Source organism: Cottoperca gobio, chromosome 4 (assembly GCF_900634415.1).
Source record: "Cottoperca gobio chromosome 4, fCotGob3.1, whole genome shotgun sequence".
In the NCBI taxonomy this organism is placed as follows: domain Eukaryota; kingdom Metazoa; phylum Chordata; class Actinopteri; order Perciformes; family Bovichtidae; genus Cottoperca; species Cottoperca gobio.
In genome coordinates this window covers 12,230,383-12,248,316 of record NC_041358.1, presented here as the reverse complement: position 1 = coordinate 12,248,316, position 17,934 = coordinate 12,230,383, and the positions used below count along the sequence as shown (strand labels likewise).

The window sequence follows — 17,934 nt, the reverse complement described above, 5'->3', positions numbered from 1 at the left end:
TTTTACAACAGAGAATATGAAAAATAGGTCAAAAGGAAAAGACCAAGTAGCTTTTTGCAGAATAGAAAACACTTTAAAATATAAATTACTACAGGAAGATAAATAATGATTTATTCTGCAAAAAAAAGTCAATTTGCATGTTGAACAAATGACATGAAGTCCGGGGCTACAATGTTCTTTTTTTGTTTTTAGTCGGCCTGCTCCTTTAATGAAACAGCTTTGCGACAGTCGTCACGACACTAGTTAAAAACATTACGACTCTTTTGGAGGCTGATTCAAAATGGAGTAGAGCTCACAGGTACGAATCCAACAAATAGCTTTATACTCATCTTTTAATAATTTTTACTTTAACAGGTTGTTGATCATTAGAAAACAAGTAACCCCTGCAAAATGACAGAAGAAAAGAAGTCAGGCTCTTTAGGTTTCTTTTCGAGCTACGACGATTTAAGCGACAGCAGCGATGGCAGCGACTCCGACGAGGAGGGGGAAAGTCGGAAGAAGAAGCCGGGGACTGACGCTCGGGGGAGCGGAGCTCAGTCCTCCCAACAAGGGACCAAACGAGCCGCCGGTGGAGCCCCGTTACCTAAACCTGACGAGCTGTTCGGCTCCGTGTCCAAGCCTGCCTTTCTCTACAACCCGCTGAACAAGGAGATAGACTGGGAGAGTCTCACGGTCAAAGCTCCCGAAGAGGTACAAATACAATGTAGATAGCGATATAACGTTGTAGATAGTTGAGTTTGCCATGTTAATGTTACAGCTCAGTTGATTAATGTATATATATTAACTCATTTCACGCAGAGCTGATGATATTTGAAGTATATTTATTTACGCTTGTAACCATGTAACGTTAAGCATCGTAGTAATTACCACTGGTTAGTTTTAAGTTGGATATTTGTCATCCAGCGTCTTCTTCTTCTTCTTCTTCTTCTTCTTCTTCTTCTTCTTCTTCTTCTTCAGTTTCACCTGGTGTTGGCAGCAGGACGGTTAGCTCACCTCGCTCTGAACTGACTTAGGGACCATCAATATATTACTATGAAATACAATACCTTCATGCTGACATGCATACATGTTATAGGAAATTATAATTGGTCTCATGTAGCACACATATTTTAATTATGTTTGTGTTATTCATTTGTTCTACAATCATATAAACATGTTCAATAACTTCCATGTAAGGTGACCCAGTAAAGTCAACAGCAACACTACCACACTAGGGCACATCTTTTCCTTTTCAACAATTGTTCTTATCAATTCTTATTCTTTATTCTTTCCAACAGCTTCCCATATTGCCATCTTCCAATTTCCTAGGCCTTAAACCCAAAGATATTCAATTTACAAAAACATTATAGAAGAGATATCTGCACACTTAGATCGATGCCGTTTTTAAGTTTAATTTGAGCTTTCGGTCTAACAGACTTTCATCTGAGCATGCATGATTCAACAATGGACAGGCAGGTAAAAATAACCAATCCCATTGTAATCATTGGGAGTATCCAACACATCTGTGCACACTCTTTAGTCAAACACTGCATGCATGTAATTGTGTGGATATGTTTTCCATCAGTTTGGACTCATTGAGGCTTCCAGCACCTTAGCAAAGATAAAGCTGGGTGGAGCGGTGGCCATCCTGCATAATTTACAAAAACATGCAATGGAGAAAAGCAGCAAATCTTCACATCCGACAAGCTAAAACCAGCGACTCTAGCCTTTTACCTTGATGAGGGATATGAGCAATCAATTGATTATTATAATTATGGGTGGCTGTGGCTCAGGAGGTACAGCGGGTCTTTTTTTATTCTTCGCTCCCCAGCTCCTCCTGCCTGCATGAGGTAGTGTCCTTGAGCAAGACACTGAACCCCAAATTCCTCCCTATGGGCCTTGCATGGCAGCTTCGTCACCAACAGTTCATGAATGTTTGTGTGAACGGGGGAATGACCGGTAATGTAGAAAGGTGCAATATAAATGCAGTCCATTTACTGTTTTATTTGACATAATTGTTGTGGATTTAACGTCGATTGGCCAACTGTTAATCAACTAAATTGTTTTCGCAGTGTTTGGCAGACTCGCACAGTCAGCACATTGTTGCCATCTTGCAGGCAGAGTAGCTGTGACTAATGTGTGGTACTTATTACAGGCTCTGTGTTATTATCAATATTTTACAACTCTTAATGTAGAGGAAGGAGTTGAAGCATTTCTCTGAACTAAGTAATGCTGCATGTTTCCTGGAGGAGGTTACAGCTCATTTATGAGAAGCTTTAGGTGTGTAGTTTATATACTTCCCACTGGATATACGTTTCTTAACCTTTCCTTTTGTTACTTTCACTAAACCAGTTTTCCTTCTTTTCTGTTTTTTTTAAGCCTGCCAGAGAGTTTAAGCCATGGAAGACAAACGCTGTACCCCCTCCTGAGAGCTACACTTCAGAGCCAGAGAAGAAGAAGGGACCTCCCCCAGGCATGGATATGGCTATAAAGTGGTCCAATGTGTACGAGGATAATGGAGAAGATGCACCGCAGCCCTTCACTGGCAACGCCCGGTTCTTACCAGGAGACGAGGAACCCTCTGAATCAGGTTAGTCCTGCAATGCAATGACAGTGGGGCCTGTTTTAAGCCCCTGTCACACATATCCGTATGACAGGAACGTATGCTGGCGTATATGAAAATTCCTAAAGTCCAAATACGTCCAACTTTTCATCGGATCTGAAAAGTGAAGATATACAGATACGCATGTCTAACCTATTGATAGCGCATCACTTACTTATACAAAATGTATCAGACGAATGCCCAACGAATCAATAACGTATACAAATATATGGCGTATACAAAATATGGGCAACACGCTGGTGTACGTAGATATAAGGTAAGGTATAAGTAGTATTCGTTAAGAGCTCACTGTGTTACGCTGGGGTGCGTTGTTGAACGCTGATGTTTTGAGCATGTTCAAAATGACCGGACGTACCCGACGTGTGCTTCATAAGATATGCAGACGTTACACATAAGTTACGTTAGACATACGTGAATACGGAATATGTAAATGACTCTGACACATTTTGAGCTACTTTTCATATACGCCGGCAGACGTTTCTGCCATACGGAACTGTGTGACAGGGCCGTATGTCTGGCATGTTCAGCGTATCGTCTGCGTCCGTCGAACGATCACAACTTACCCTTAGTTTATATAAACGTATTGGCGATATTCCGTATGCGCCGGCATACGTTTCTGTCATACGGATATGTGTGACAGGGCCTTTACTCTCTTGATTAATGATGAAATGATCGCAGCCATAGGCCGCACTCTCTTTACTAATAAGGCACCAGTTTTTTGACTCTGCCGTATTTATCAGTATTTACGCTTTACCAGCTTACTCTGGTGTTGTTGAGCAGGTTTAGAGTACTTGCCGTAGTTGTAGAGTAACTGTGATAACAGTAACAGTAACAGATAGTGTACTAATTTAAACAGGCTTGTACTCCATCATGGTTAATGCTCAGTGAGCGGTCCACACTAGGGGTGTAAAATCACAAGTTTCACCATGATAAGACATTATATTGTTTCTTTGGAAAACAATACGATATGTGTTGATGATGAGACAATATCGTATGTCAATTTAACACAATCAGTTACATTTATATCAACTCACAAAAAGCAACTAAAATATGATTTGACAATTTTATTACTATGCTCCTCCAGACATTTAAATGATTATCAGTTATTTCTAATGAAAGGAATAAAAGTAGACCTCCTGTTGTTCAGTATAAAGTTCCACAGTTCTCATGTTTAAGCACTGTTTGAATGTTTAGCACAGAGGTGCGCTTGGATGGAAATGCTGACTAGTTTAAAAATAAAGTATCTAAAAGATGACGATATGTGTCGATGTTTTCACTTTGTATCGATGATATTTGTTTGTTGATCATTAAACTGATACAGTGATCTATATTGATGTATCGTTTCACCCCCCCCCGCAGTACAGAATATGTCCCAATCTTAAGAAATATTGCAAGAACGATGTATGTCAAGCAAAACCCAACTTACTACGAGAATACGTTTAAGAGGTCTGTGTATGCGCTCTTTGTCAACTGAAGCCTAAAAAAAAAAGTCCATGCGAGGAAATAATGTTTGGAAGCCAAAACATTTTTGACTTCTTATTTTTGGAAAAAAAAGACTTGCATTTTCTTCGCTTTGCACCTACAGGGAAATAGAGACTATTAATATGTTTGAATAGCGTGCTGTTGAGTAATTCAAAAATCATTATTTTCCGCTCTCCATCCATCTCACCCCCCACCCCCCCCCCACCTCCCCAAAATCCCAAAACCAACCACCACCACTCCTCAGATGAGGAATCAGAGAAGCAAGACCTGTCTTCCAAGAAACGTCGAGTGGAGACCTTCAAGCAAAAGGAGAAGAGGAAGAGGGACATGGGACAAGCGACTTCTGACAAGAACTTCGTAGAGGAGGAGAAAAGGATCCTCAGGCAAAATGATGATTGAGGCCTAAACTCTCCTGCAACAAGGAATCTGTTTCTAATTTAAACATTTTATGTCAGCCGACAACGCTCAAAAATATTAGCACAGTGGTCAAGTAGGCGGTATGCTGTAAACATAAACAGGCGTTTTACCTAATATGTTGATCATTTGCAATATTATAATATTTGTTTTGTTTTCAAAGGACTGTCGGCACACCAAAAAGTATAGTATATAACAGTCCCACTGTAGAACTTTTTAAACTGAGATTCTGGTAAATCTCTTGGGACTATTTTCCTAAATTAAAGAGAAATTCAGGTGTTTTCTGGTCTAGCTTGTGTTCTCATAGTTTTGGTCATCACCCCTCTTAGTTTTTACCCTCCAGCTCTCTTCCAAGGACACGGGGATGAGGGATATCACAAAACACAGCTTTACAACGTGTACTGGGCATTACCAAACAAGTGATTAGACGGGTTTGATCTCAGTTTGGCATCACCTTTGCTTTACTTCCGAACATGTAGTCTAGACAACAAGGTGAAATGAGACTTGTTTAAACCTGCCTGCTTGCTCTTATTTGAGTGTCGCTGTGTCCCTGGGTCTTTGCAAAGAAGTTGGTGAATAAAATGTTATAACCAATGAAGGCCGAAACTAAAACAAATGATATTAACTTAAACGAGGGTTTAGCCTGCTGTGACACATTGAACATAAAGGAACATAAATGCAGTTAGTTGGCTTTGCCTCTTGTTTGCTTGAATTAAATAAGCTAAAATAGCAGTGACGTCCAGCTGTGGTGGTTTACTTGGTCTATGTTTGTCTTGTATTATACAAAATATCTAATCACCGCTGACATACGAAATATGTGTTTGTGTTGTGTTAATATGGTGACTTTCCTTTTAAAAATGTGATTTTAAAATGGCTGTAAATCTGTTATTACATTTCAAAATGTTACTTGTTCTTCCTGCTTATGGGCACTAGATGTCGCCCTTGAGCTACACTAGAAAACTCTCCCTTCATGTTTGTAGTGAAGTCTGCTGCACTTTGACTGTGTGAGCGTTGGGCAACCAAATTTCAACCAGGGTCTGTTAATACTGTTAGTCAGGAGGGGAGTTCTGATCTTTGATATGGAAGTTAGTCTCATCTCACTTATCTTGAGATACTTGGTGCATACAGACTGTTTATTCAGTCTCGTGTACCTTGTATTACACAACACTTTATGTCTGTGTGAAATAAAAGTTCTTGCATGTTTAGTATCAGGAAATGTTTGGAACATTGTACTGTTTTATAGACCTTTTGTTTCTGCCAGCAAATTGCTAATTCTGTGTAAACGGTTGTATAAGGATACTTTTATAGTTTGTACTGTTCATCATAAACCACTTAGGCAATAAAAGTATTTTACTGGAGAATGCTGTTCTGTCAGTCATTTGAATTGAGTTAAAGAAGACGCAAGTTCAGAAATGGCTACAGAAAATTCACTGTCCATCACATTTACTTTACCTAAATCCTCATTTGTTAGAATCCAGGTAATAGATTCCCAAATCCATTCTTTGAATTTCTGTGACCATTGGAGCTAATATAATGGTTTTCCAAGCATTGAGAATAAAAAAAAGTTTCCACTTTGCAACAGTTTAGTGATCAGAGGAATTCCAGGCCTATCTGTCATTGTGGCTTGACATGAAATAATGGTAAATATGCTTCTGATAAGATTCCAGCCTCCAGGTATGTGCCTGGCCTTGCCTGAAATGCGTACCTGGTCCTGCACAACAGCAGCAGCAGACTGATTTTATCAGCCATATTTACGAACAAATATCTCCTCTCTGGGTACTGACTGTGAGCAATGACCAGCGAGGTCACATCTATCAGTGTTTAAGAATCTAGCTGTCAGTCTTGTGGTTGGAAATTTCCCAGAAAATAGATGTTTTGCAATTCTCTATTCTTAGAATCGTAGAAAACATAAATTCCAGCTTAGTTGTTTTTGTGGTTTTGAATTGTTACTCTCTTTGATATGATATCTACAGCATTCCTGGACTTTAGCCGCTTTTTATTATTGAGATCATGTTACCAGAGGAAAGGATTTTTTTTGCTCCCACTGGATGTCACACATGGCTGACCTTATCTTCATTGAATAAAAGAACATCTTGGTCTCATGTTACCCTCGGTGCAATCAGAGCTTCAGTCACTGAAGTCTTTAAAAGCTCTGATAAATTTCACTTCAGCAAAATTCTCAATGTCTAAGTAAAAATATAAGGTTAACATTCTGTGTTCATCTAAAGGATTTGAACAATTGTGACTTAACTAAATTGCGAGAGATTTCCAATAACTCAGGAGTGTTTCCTGGTCCAGCCAGAGCTATGAAAAGTGTCAGTCACACTAACCGTTTATCACCGTGACATATTTACTGGAAGGTCAAGACCTCATGATGGCCATTGAGCATTCAGGGACTTTTACTGAACTGGCTGGCTACAGCTGCTACTATCTGAATTACGACATATTCACACAGTCAGCACAATGTTGCAGCTTGTATGTAAATTAAGTTCTGGCTGCTGGTGCTGCAGGGGACCCACAGCCCATACAGGAAGAATACTTTTCTCCTGTTTTTCTTAAAAAGAAATCGGTAACACAACTCTACAGCTTTGTCAGACTGTACTCAAAGACACAGTGATGCTTTGAGCTACATTCTCACAGTAACAGTGCTAACATGCCCACGAGGAGCAAGTGATAATCACTAGTGATGGCGAGATGAAGCTTCATGAAGCATTGAAGCTTTCCATCCAATTGGTTCGCTCATGGGCCGAAGCTTCATGGTGCTTCATTTGCTCTGCTGCGCCATCAAGCGGACAATAAATGTAAAACCGGCGAAGTGCAAGGCTGCAGTGGATTTAAAGTATCTTTGCCCTGAAGATTCTTTGACGCACACATATAAGACTGAATATAATGTTCTATTTAAAAATAAAGATTGATGTTCTTACGTGCTATTGAGAAGAGAGTGCCTGGAAAAAAATGTGGGCTTTGTTACGCCTTAAATGATAGTGCAGGTTAAGATTGGACAGAGAGAAGGGGAATGACATGCAGCAAATAGCAGCAGGTCTGTTTCAAACCCCGGGCCGCTGCAGCAAACATTTGAATGTGGGTCACCTGCTCTACGAGCTACGCCACCAGGGATGTGTAATGTAAATGTTAGATGTACATTATTCTTTCAACAGATTTAGATTTGGTATCTTTACTTGCTCACAAGGAAGATGATGCTGGCGTGCATAACAAGTGATTCGCTAGTTGTCTGGCTCCATAATGATCCAATACAAACGCAATACCAACAACTCAACAGCAACAATGCATACTACAACAACAACAACAACCCACACATTCACGGTTATATAAAGTGTTGATTATGAGGGGGCTCAATTGCGTTTCGCTCCCCCTTATATTTCGAATCGCACGCCAAACCCGCGAACCTGTTCCTGGATCAGTCACGTGGTACGGCAGGTTCGCGAGGCTTCTAACGTCATCACATAGGTCATCAACACAAGCCTCGATACGTGCTTCACAAAAATCTTCCGCGATTACTCGACACACGCTTCAAAGCCTCGACACGAAAGGACACATCACTAATAATTACCAGCTTCCTCATCTTAAATTAGCATGTTAGCATGCTAACATTTGCTAATGGGCATGCACAAAGTGCAGCTGCGGCTGATGGGAATGTCAATATTGGGAAAAATGATATGACTTGATGATGGTGAAAAGTCAGGTAATCATCAAAGTCAGTAGAATTGATCCTGTAGGGATCTTTACATATCTGTAGCAAATTTCACATGTAGTTTTCCAGATATTTAATTCAAAACCGTCAATGTCTCATGGTGGCACTAGACCACTACCAAAGTCAGTGATTCATCATCTTGGAACCATACATGTCTAAAAGAAATTCATAGACATCCATCAAATGGTTGTTAAGATATTTAAATCTGGATCAAAGATGCCGACCGACAGACGGGCATTGAAATCCATAAAGCCACGGTGCTAGCGTGTTGCTAAAATCCGAATTTATGAATTTGTTTTGTTGCATACTCTACACCAGGAAGTTGGTTTCACATTAACACACTCACTGACCTGTTGACTTCCCTAAAGCCTTCACTCATCCTTGGATGTTTTCTAGAGGCAAACAGTTGCTTTTCACACCAGCAGTCATGCCGATTGTGTGAAACAGATGTTCAGCAGAAAGGAAAACCTCTGTGGAGCTGGATACAAACAGATCCTTCTAACCACAGGTTCTTCTCTCTTGGTCTCATGTTGAACGTGTAGTAAAATGTTCCAAATGATGATGAGACAGTAACTTAATACTATAATTTACAGTAACATTGTGGTGCTGGCTACTGATTGCAGCTGATTCCTCTAATACCACCCACCTACCAAACATCTGTCACATATCACAAATTTAGGATTGGAGAAACAAATCTGAAGAAACTCACTTTTACTCACATTGGTTTTGCTCATGTACTGTACATAGATTTATCTCTATTAAAAAATGACCTCAAAGTGTTGTTTTTTTGGCAAATGATAGATTATTTGTCATATTTGTCAGCTTGCCTGCACCAGTGGAAACTTTAAGGAGCTGTTATATAATCGTAATACTTTTAAGAGGTATTACCACAAAAATGATGTTTGGAAGATATTGAGTGCTACCTTGAAACAAAGTTAACAGCATAGATAATAGCAACACAGTGATTTAGTTTTCACACAGACAGTATGGACATGAACATATACATGTAAAGCTGAACATTTGAAGCCTGAGCTCATGATGAATACACTCAGAGAAAGGAACGTTCTTTGGCAGCTCAGAGATAATAGAGAACAGTAGCAAGACACAAGCAGTCTGACCTCTGTCATGATATACATGTCAGAGGTTGTCTGCTGATAAGGATATGGAACAGACACAAACACCTGTCTGTCTGTCTGTCTGTCTGTCTTCTCTGTCTGTCTGTCTGTCTGTCTTCTCTGTCTGTCTGTCTGTCTGTCTGTCTGCCTGAATTTTGTTATCTCGACGCGTAAGTTTGGTGACACAGAACAGTGGAGATGTACACTATACAGATGTAACACGACTATTTGTGTTTGAATGTATTTCTGACCAATCAGAATCCATTCATGATTAATCTTTAAGCACAAACTTGCCAAACATTAGCTGGTTACAGCTTCTCTAATGTGAGGATTTGCTGCTTTTCTTTTTTTTCTTTTTTGCAGTAAAATGAACATATTTGTGCTTGCAATTTACCTTGGTCTAGCTATTGTAATATACCTTTTTTTCTTACAGTTTTCTGATTAATTAATAGTTTAAATATTTAATCAAGAAAATACATATATAATAACAATACACTAATAATAATAAATATTGTAAAAAGTAATATTTATTAAGGATATTTATATTTGTTTCCCCTGTGAACATTTGGAATGTAACCCATAAATCCACCCTTATTATGTATACATTTATGGTACTCTCTGTTATTTCATTCTATTTATTTTGAAGTCATAATGTTCTACTAAAAGCAATGAAGATAAAGTTTCTAAAAAGAAAATATATTACAGATAATCAGTAATGAAAGCAATGCTTAGTTGCAGCCCAATTCCATTATATTTATCTTATTTATTTATTTTAGATTAGATTCAACTTTATTGTCATTGTGCAGAGTACAGATTCAAGCCCATGAAATGCAGTTAGTATCCAACCAGGAGTGCAAAAATGTGCTATATTAAATACAGAAAGTGAATGGTGCTATAAACTACTATAAATATGTAACATAGTGCAAATGCAGGTTGTATGTGCAAACAGTAATGGTATGACCATATATGTATAGTAACAACATTGAACAGTATAAAAGGTATAGCATGTGCAGATAAGAATAGTGTAAATAACATGTCCGTAAGTATGATAACAGTGCAGGTGAGTGCAATGATCCTGATCACAATGGCTAGTGAGATTACATCCTGGTATCATTGATCTTAAAATGTTTATGAGTGCTTGTATTAAATTTGTTCTATTTGCAGCTTGAGTTAAAAGCAGTTTAAGTTGTAGATTCTTACTTGCAACAAAAAATAAACGTAAAGTGACTGCTGAGTTTCAACATCATCAGGATGGATGAAATATTATTTTCCTGACTTGAGATTGCTCAACTTAGCCTCCATGAGTCACTGTGTGTGCTTCCAAAGAACACTTAGAGCTAAAGATGCCTTATTTGGTATTTATTTTTGCAATGCCTCTTTAGTCAACACTCACAGATGTTCCAGCCAACATGAACAAACAGAATATTTAGGTTAATATCTAAGGAGATAAGAGATAATCTGGGTTCCGGACAAGAAGATCTGATGTTTGCTCGTACCAACTCAAACACTAAATTATTATGTTGACTCCAATCAGGTCTCTGATATATTTTATTATAGTTTGGATATTATGTGGAAGTTATAATGGTTGTCCGTACCCTGATCACACAGATACAGTAAAACACTGCAATGAATTTAGTTTGTTTACATATTAATAATTTATTACACTATTGTTTGTACATAGAATGATTAATTTAACCTGGACCCTGTCATTAAATAGTTTTGATGTCCAATAACTATCTGAATAACCTTTCCACCATGACAAGGATAGCCTGGGGAAAAATGACTCCTTGTTTTGTGGAAATCAGTCAAATTGAAAGATTTTCATTGAGCACAAAATGTAGCTATTAAAACTTTTTGAAGACACTGGTGTGGCTATAGATGCAGTGGGGAACAATAAGAGCTCTTTAAGATGTTTTTTTTTTTCAATTGTCAAATATGTGTGAATAGCAATGACAATAATGTTCTCTCTGGAACATAAAGTTGCAGGCCCCTGGCAACGCTATCCTGCCTGATTTATGCCCTGAGAAAGGCTTGTGTCCAAGGACATAAATTTAGTTGCGGTGTGCATTGAGTAAAGGGGAAGGCCCATAAATCGGCGGGGACAGAGAGAGAGGGAACAATGGGCAGCCATCAGGAGGAGAGCCCCAACAGCTGCAAAGCCCCAACACACACTCACGTGCACCAACAAACGTGCACCTACAAACTACTTTTCTTTCTCTCTCTCACTGTCACACACACACACACAGTTTTCTTCCTCGTACAATCGTCAGCCCGGCCATCTGAAAAGGGGCCAGCTAAGCAGATGTTCTGCCACTGCCTTCACAAAGGGCACAAGTGACTGGTGGAGGAAAAAAAGAAAAGGGAGACAAACTTCCTCATTTTCTTCTGCACTGTTGAATCAGCATGCAGAGTCTCTTGACAAGTGCTTATTTTGCATTGGTTAAGTCATTACATGTGTATTTTATGTCATTCATCCCCATGTTACTGTACTGAGCTGACACTGACACAAGATGTGAGGAAAGCATAGTAAAACAAAGAATAATAAGCAGTAGTGAACAACGTATTAACAACCTTTACCCAAGTAAAATATCCATAATAAAAAACAAAACAATTACAAGTCATGCAATCAATGTACAGATTTACTATCGGCAAACTTTGCTTTGGATAAACCGGCACAGCTGCAAAGCCTATTGGTTCCTACCGAAGACCTACATCTTTAACAGTTGAATGTTTGAAAAAAGCCTAAATAGTATCCTAAAGCACTGTAGTTATTAGTAAACCTTATTTAAACACGAGGAAATAGTGCATATGCTGTGGACTATTTTCAGCTGCAGATTAATACACATTTGGAGTATTAGTGCATCCTTGCAGCAGCAGGATAGCATATGTGGTATTGATTCATGGCTTATTGATACAGTGTTAATAATCTTCTATGTTATTTCATTGAAGAAGTTTGGGTTCTAAACTGCTGGTCAAGCAAAACAAGCTAATTGAATATATAAATTGGATTTTCTGACATTGCACAGACCAAATGATTACCTCAACATCTGTACACAAATACAGCACTTTGTTAAATGTGCTTGGTTAAATACCACCACCTCTTACAAAAGTTTTTCTCTTGCCATACATCAACAAGCCATCACTGCATGCATGTGCAACCTCAGGTGCTACAAGGTATTGCGCAGCAAGATCACATTTTTAGGAATGCAAGACATTTCCAACATGAAAATTAGATAGACGTTATTTGTCAAAAAGATATCGCTCATACCCTGCAGTGTAATGTGTTGAATAATTGCAAAACTCCTGTTTGTGTCCTTCCTGATGCATATAACCTTTTTTCTCTCACCCCCCCCCCCCCCCCCCTTCCCCTTGCTCTGCCTTTTTCTCTCTTTCTCACACAAACACACACTGTGCAGCCTGCAGGTTTTGACCTGTAAATAACTGCCCAGACAGGGTCTAGTCAGTCAGATGAGGAGGCAGGCTGAGGCGTCAGAGCCTACACGGCTCCTGCAGAGCAATAACAGATGCTTATCATGTTTTACTGAGGGTAGTGGTGGCGGTGGGGTGGAGAAGGAGGGTGAATGTGGGGCCCTGTCGATGAATGGCTCTGACAATAAATGCCCTCAATCATGGGTAGACATAGTACCTTATAGAACAGTTATGCCAGGAGCTTTAAAATAGAGTCAGATTCAGTCAGTCAGAGGGAGAGGGAATGTGTACGCAGGAATTTGAATGTAAGTATGTGTGCCTTAAAGAGAGGCAGAGAGCGCGTGTGCACTCTTACACCCACTGCATCTTTTCAGCAGCTCATCCTCTGGTACATTCCAAGTAGAAGCAACAACAAACAAATGGCTTAAGGTTCAAGTGAAGTATGTTTCATTCCTTTCTCTGCTGTCTCGGACACTCTTAAAGTCTCGGATTGGGCCTGCGAGCAGGGATAGGGGTTAGATGCAAGGTCAAAGAGGAGAGGATTACTCAAGATGCACTTCAGATAAAAGTGTCAGTCCGATAATCGGCAGTGATCCATCATGGGCTAGGCCGTGCTTTTAGGTTGGCGTTGCAGGATGAAAAATAGCCTTTGTGGGTGTGTAATAATGAAGATGAAACTATGAAAAGATAAATTCCTCCTCACATACTGCTCATTTGTAAAAGGTAAGAGATGATTCAGAGCTGCTAGGTTATCACCATCCTCCTCCTTATTGTTTCTCTCTCTTTTTCTGCAGAGGGTCGAGTCACATTTTTCCCCTGAGACAAGAGTTGTTTTCCCTGCTGTTTGCTGGAATGCCTTCACAGCTACCAGTGAAGGTGGTAATTTAAAGTCCTGGCTCACTGCTCTCCAGCTGAATTTAATTCACATTTCGGGGACAAATATGTGTTGAATTTCAACAGAGGCTAGAGCTGCATTTCACATACCATCGCCCAGACCTAAATTTACGGTGTCCCGGGTATGAGATTAGATAATATCTGGACTCAAACTTTTATATAAAATGTTGAATGAAATATATGAAATACACTGGCAGAATGTATATAGGTACAATTACTACTGTGTTGTTCTTAAGTATAATTTAGGGAATGTCCGCGTTACGTGTTCTGGAATGATTCTGGGGTTCCAGAATATCTGTGTTACGCGTTCCAGAATGTCCGCGGGTTCCAGAATGTCCCCGGGTTCCAGAATGGCCGCATTCCGGAATGTTTGGAGGTTCCGGAATGTCCGCGTTACACGTTCCGGAATGTTCGTGGATTCCACCTGCGACCCTTTATTTGTGATTTTATCAACATTTGTAACTGCAGAATAGATGAATGATTTAAATGAAGAAACAACGGCAATAGAGATTAGTCAGAAAATTAGTCTGAAAAAGTAAGTCATGTTTCATACCTATATATACTAAATGAATAATAGAGAATGTTTGGGGGTTCCGGAATGTTCATGTTACGCATTCCAGAATGTTCGGGGGTTCCGTAATGTTCGGGGGTTCCGTAATGTCCGCGTTACGCTTTCCGGAATGTTCAGGGGCTTCCGGAATATCCGCGTTCCAGAATGTTCGGGGGTTCCGGAAAGTCCGCGTTATGGAATGTCGGAAGTTATTCTTTTTATCTATTAAGTCATGTTTCATAGATATAGACCAAATGAATAATAGATTTATCAGGAAAATAATCAATGTCCGGAATGGTCCGGAATGTCCACGTTACGCGTTCCATAATGCGCGTTCCGGAACGCGTAACACAGACATTCCGGAACCCCCGTAACATTCTGGAATACCCGAACATTCCATAACGCGGACTTTCCGGAATCCCCGAACATTCCGGTACGCGTAACGCGGACATTACGGAACCCCCGAACATTCTGGAACGCGGACATTCCGGAATGGACAGAATGGCGACAGCCTCCTGTTTCTGCTGCCGGGCCACGACAGCCCCCTGTTTCCGCTGTTGGGCCGCAAAAGCCCCCTGTTTCTGCTGCCGGGCCGCGACAGCCTCCTGTTCCTACTGCCGGAACATGACAGCCCCCTGTTTCTGCTGCCGGGCCGCGACAGCCTCCAGTTCCCGCTCCCGGACCTCCGCAGACTTCAGTTCCCGCTGCCGGACCTCCGCAGACTTCAGTTCCCGCTGCCGGACCACTGCAGACATCTGCTGTTCCCCAGCTGCCCCTCGAGGCCCCAGTCCCTCGAGACCCCAGTCCATTCGATTCCTTCGCCCCTCGAGACCCCAGTTCCTGTGCTCCCATCATCTCTCGGGACCCAGGTGTTCCCCTTGATGCTCGAGATCCCCGTGTTCCCCCCGACTGTTGAGACCCCAGTGACACTGGCCGGTCTCTTGAGCGGCTCCTCCGGCCCCCAGACCGGCCCCCAGTTCCGGCCTCCAGCCCGGCCTCCCGAGAGGCTCTGTCGTCCTCCAACCCGGCTTCCCAAGCGACTACCCCGTCGGCCTCCAGCCCGGCCTCCCGAGCGACTACTCCGTCGGCCTCCAGCCCGGCCTCCCGAGCGACTACTCCGTCGGATGGCCTCCCGAGCGACTACTCCGTCGTACTCCAGCCCGGACTCCAGCCTGGCCTCCCGAGCGACTACTCCGTCGGACTCCAGCCCGGACTCCAGCCCGGCCTCCCGAGCGACTACTCCGTCGGCTTCCAGCCCGGCCTCTCTGCCTGCCTCCAGCTCGGCCTTTCCGCCGGCCTACTGAGCCATGTTTGCCCCTGATTAGTTTCCTCTTGTGTGTTTGCCTGTCTCTCCCAGCTGTGTCTCGTTCCCTCATTTAGTGTCTGTGTATATATCCCTGTCTGTCTCAGTGTTCTTTGTACTACAGTAAAATACAGAATAGAATTCAAAATCATTCTCCTGACTTTCAAAGCAATTAATGGTCAGGCTCCAGCATATCTTAAAGATCTCATAGTACCTTATAAACCAACTAGAGCATTGCGTTCCCAGAATGCAGAGTTACTTGTAGTTCCTAGAATCTCTAAGAGCACAATGGGAGCCAGAGCCTTCAGCTATCAAGCTCCTCTCCAGTGGAACCAGCTACCAGTTTGTGTTCGGGAGGCACATTTAAGAGCAGGGTAAAGACTTTCCTTTTTGATAAAGCTTATAGTTAGGGCTGGCTCAGATTTGCCTTGGATCAGCCCCTAGTTATGCTGCTATAGGCTTAGACTGCCGGGGGACACCTCCCTGCTCTCCTCCTTCTCTTCCTCTCTCCTCCCCTCCCTCTCTTCTTCTCCCTCTCTATCTGTATGCATTATGTAAATGTATGTTACTAACTCATCATCCGTGGCATCATCCCTGGAGTTTCTGTGTCTTTCATGTGGCAGGTTGCCACTGATAAAGTTTACGTCAGGATCAGGAATCGTGGCTGCGCCTGCTGCGCCTGCTGCGGCTGCGCCTGCTGCGGCTGCGCCTGCTGCGCCTGCTGCGCCTGCTGCCCTGGTCCGACTGGACACCGGGAAGCCTTTTTGACATTTTCCTGGATTCTTCCATAATTTCTGTCAAATGTTGTATTTGTACTATGTTGTTTATCCTGTACACGACATCTATTGCACGTCTGTCCGTCCTGGGAGAGGGATCCCTCCTCAGTTGCTCTCCCTGAGGTTTCTTCCATTTTTCCTTTAATTATGGGGTTTCTTTTAGGAAGCTTTTCCTTGTGCGATGCGAGGGTCTAAGGACATAGGGTGTCGTATGCTGTACAGTGTGTAAAGCACACTGAGACAAATGTATATTGTGAATAATTGATGGCTTAATTTACTATAAAGGTAATCTCATTACATGTTAATGATGATTTATTGACATATGTAACTGTCGATTTATTGGGGCATAAGAAAGTAATAAACCTGAGACCCTTTATTTGTGATTTTATCAACATTTGTAACTGCAGAATAGATTAATTATTTAAATGAAGAAATAACGGCAATAGAGTCAGAAAATTAGTCTGAAGTTATTCTTTTTATCTATTAAAAGTAATGTTTCATGCAAAAATGCCAACATCCCCTTGTTTCAGTTCCTCTCCTGTGATAATTTGTTGTTTTCTGATGTAATTATGAATGAATATCTCTAAATATATCTTGTTGTTGGACAAAAAGCATTCACTGTTGTGTTGTCATTGTGATGGCAGTTCTTTCACTATTTTCTATATAATAGATTTATCAGGAAAATAGTCAATTCATCCTTGCATAGTATTAGTAAAATATTTATCAAGCATTAATGAAGCCATTTATTAAAATTTGAATTGATAAATTCCTTGTTTGCCTAATTTAAGTGGACCATGCACCATGTTTAGGCTACATATGTATCTATTCCTGCAATGTGACATTTGTATCACTCTAAAGTTATTTTGGAATTATTAGTCATAACAATATCCTCCTTAATTTTGTTGGACATCCGAAAGTTTTTCAGACGCTTTCATGCAATTTTCTCCGAATAGTTTGTCTGCAAGGTCTCTGAACTTTAAACCAGGAAAATATGTCAAATTGGCTATCTGGGCTGCAAACATGAAGAGAAGGTGAGGTGAGGCGCTAGAGAGAAAGGAAGGGAGAGAAAAAGAGGGAGGGCAAATTGTGTGTGAGTGGAGCAGAGAGAGAGAGAGGGAGTGAGAGAGAGGTGGTGCAGTTAAGCAGAGTGAGCCAGGAGTGAGTGAGGCGACAGAGCGGAGGTGACAGCGGAGAATGGAGAGGAGCCCGTCCGCCCGGCGAGCTTTGACCGCGGCGAGCGAGGAGAACCCACTCGACCCTTTCTTTCTGGAGCCAGCGTGCTGAAAGAAACCGGGAGGAATTAACTGGGGGCAAAGGAAAGGAATGGCTGATCCTCTGCGGAGGACTTTACTAGCGAAACTCCGGGGGAAGAAATCCAAGAAAGGAGCGACGGTCGGCGGTGGATACGGCTCTGCTGCTGCTGCGGCGAATGGGGGCCGAGAAGGTAAAGAAAAAGTTTTGCAAACGCAGCGAGACTCCGACGAGGCTCGCACGGTAGTCTTGCTCACTAGGCTGGATTGCTCGACAGAGAGAATGAGTACGTACGAGAATTGTGTTGACGGGGCGATGGTGCAAACAGGGGGGGTGCTAATAGTCCGGGAGAGTCGCGCAGCAGAGTTGCCCGGCGCACGTCCCCAGGAGCCGAGCAGCGGGGGCA

At 41.6% G+C, this 17,934-nt stretch overlaps 2 protein-coding genes across 2 annotated transcripts in view; both read left to right on the top strand.

The window, feature by feature from the left end:
* The first annotated feature begins 236 nt into the window (after nt 1-236).
* c4h1orf52 (chromosome 4 C1orf52 homolog) lies at nt 237-5,859 on the top strand. The gene is made up of 3 exons (XM_029430465.1): nt 237-690; nt 2,359-2,569; nt 4,329-5,859. Exons 1-3 carry the CDS (start codon nt 391-393, stop codon nt 4,481-4,483), a joined length of 666 nt encoding a protein of 221 aa, XP_029286325.1. The 5' UTR covers nt 237-390; the 3' UTR covers nt 4,484-5,859.
* An 11,574-nt stretch (nt 5,860-17,433) lies between these two features.
* The window catches only part of syde2 (synapse defective 1, Rho GTPase, homolog 2 (C. elegans)), a 47,999-nt gene continuing 47,498 nt past the window's right edge, over nt 17,434-17,934 (top strand). The window contains exon 1 of the mRNA XM_029430216.1: nt 17,434-17,721. Coding sequence (XP_029286076.1) covers nt 17,601-17,721 — 121 coding nt within the window. The 5' untranslated portion in view covers nt 17,434-17,600. The remainder of the gene's footprint in view (nt 17,722-17,934) is intronic.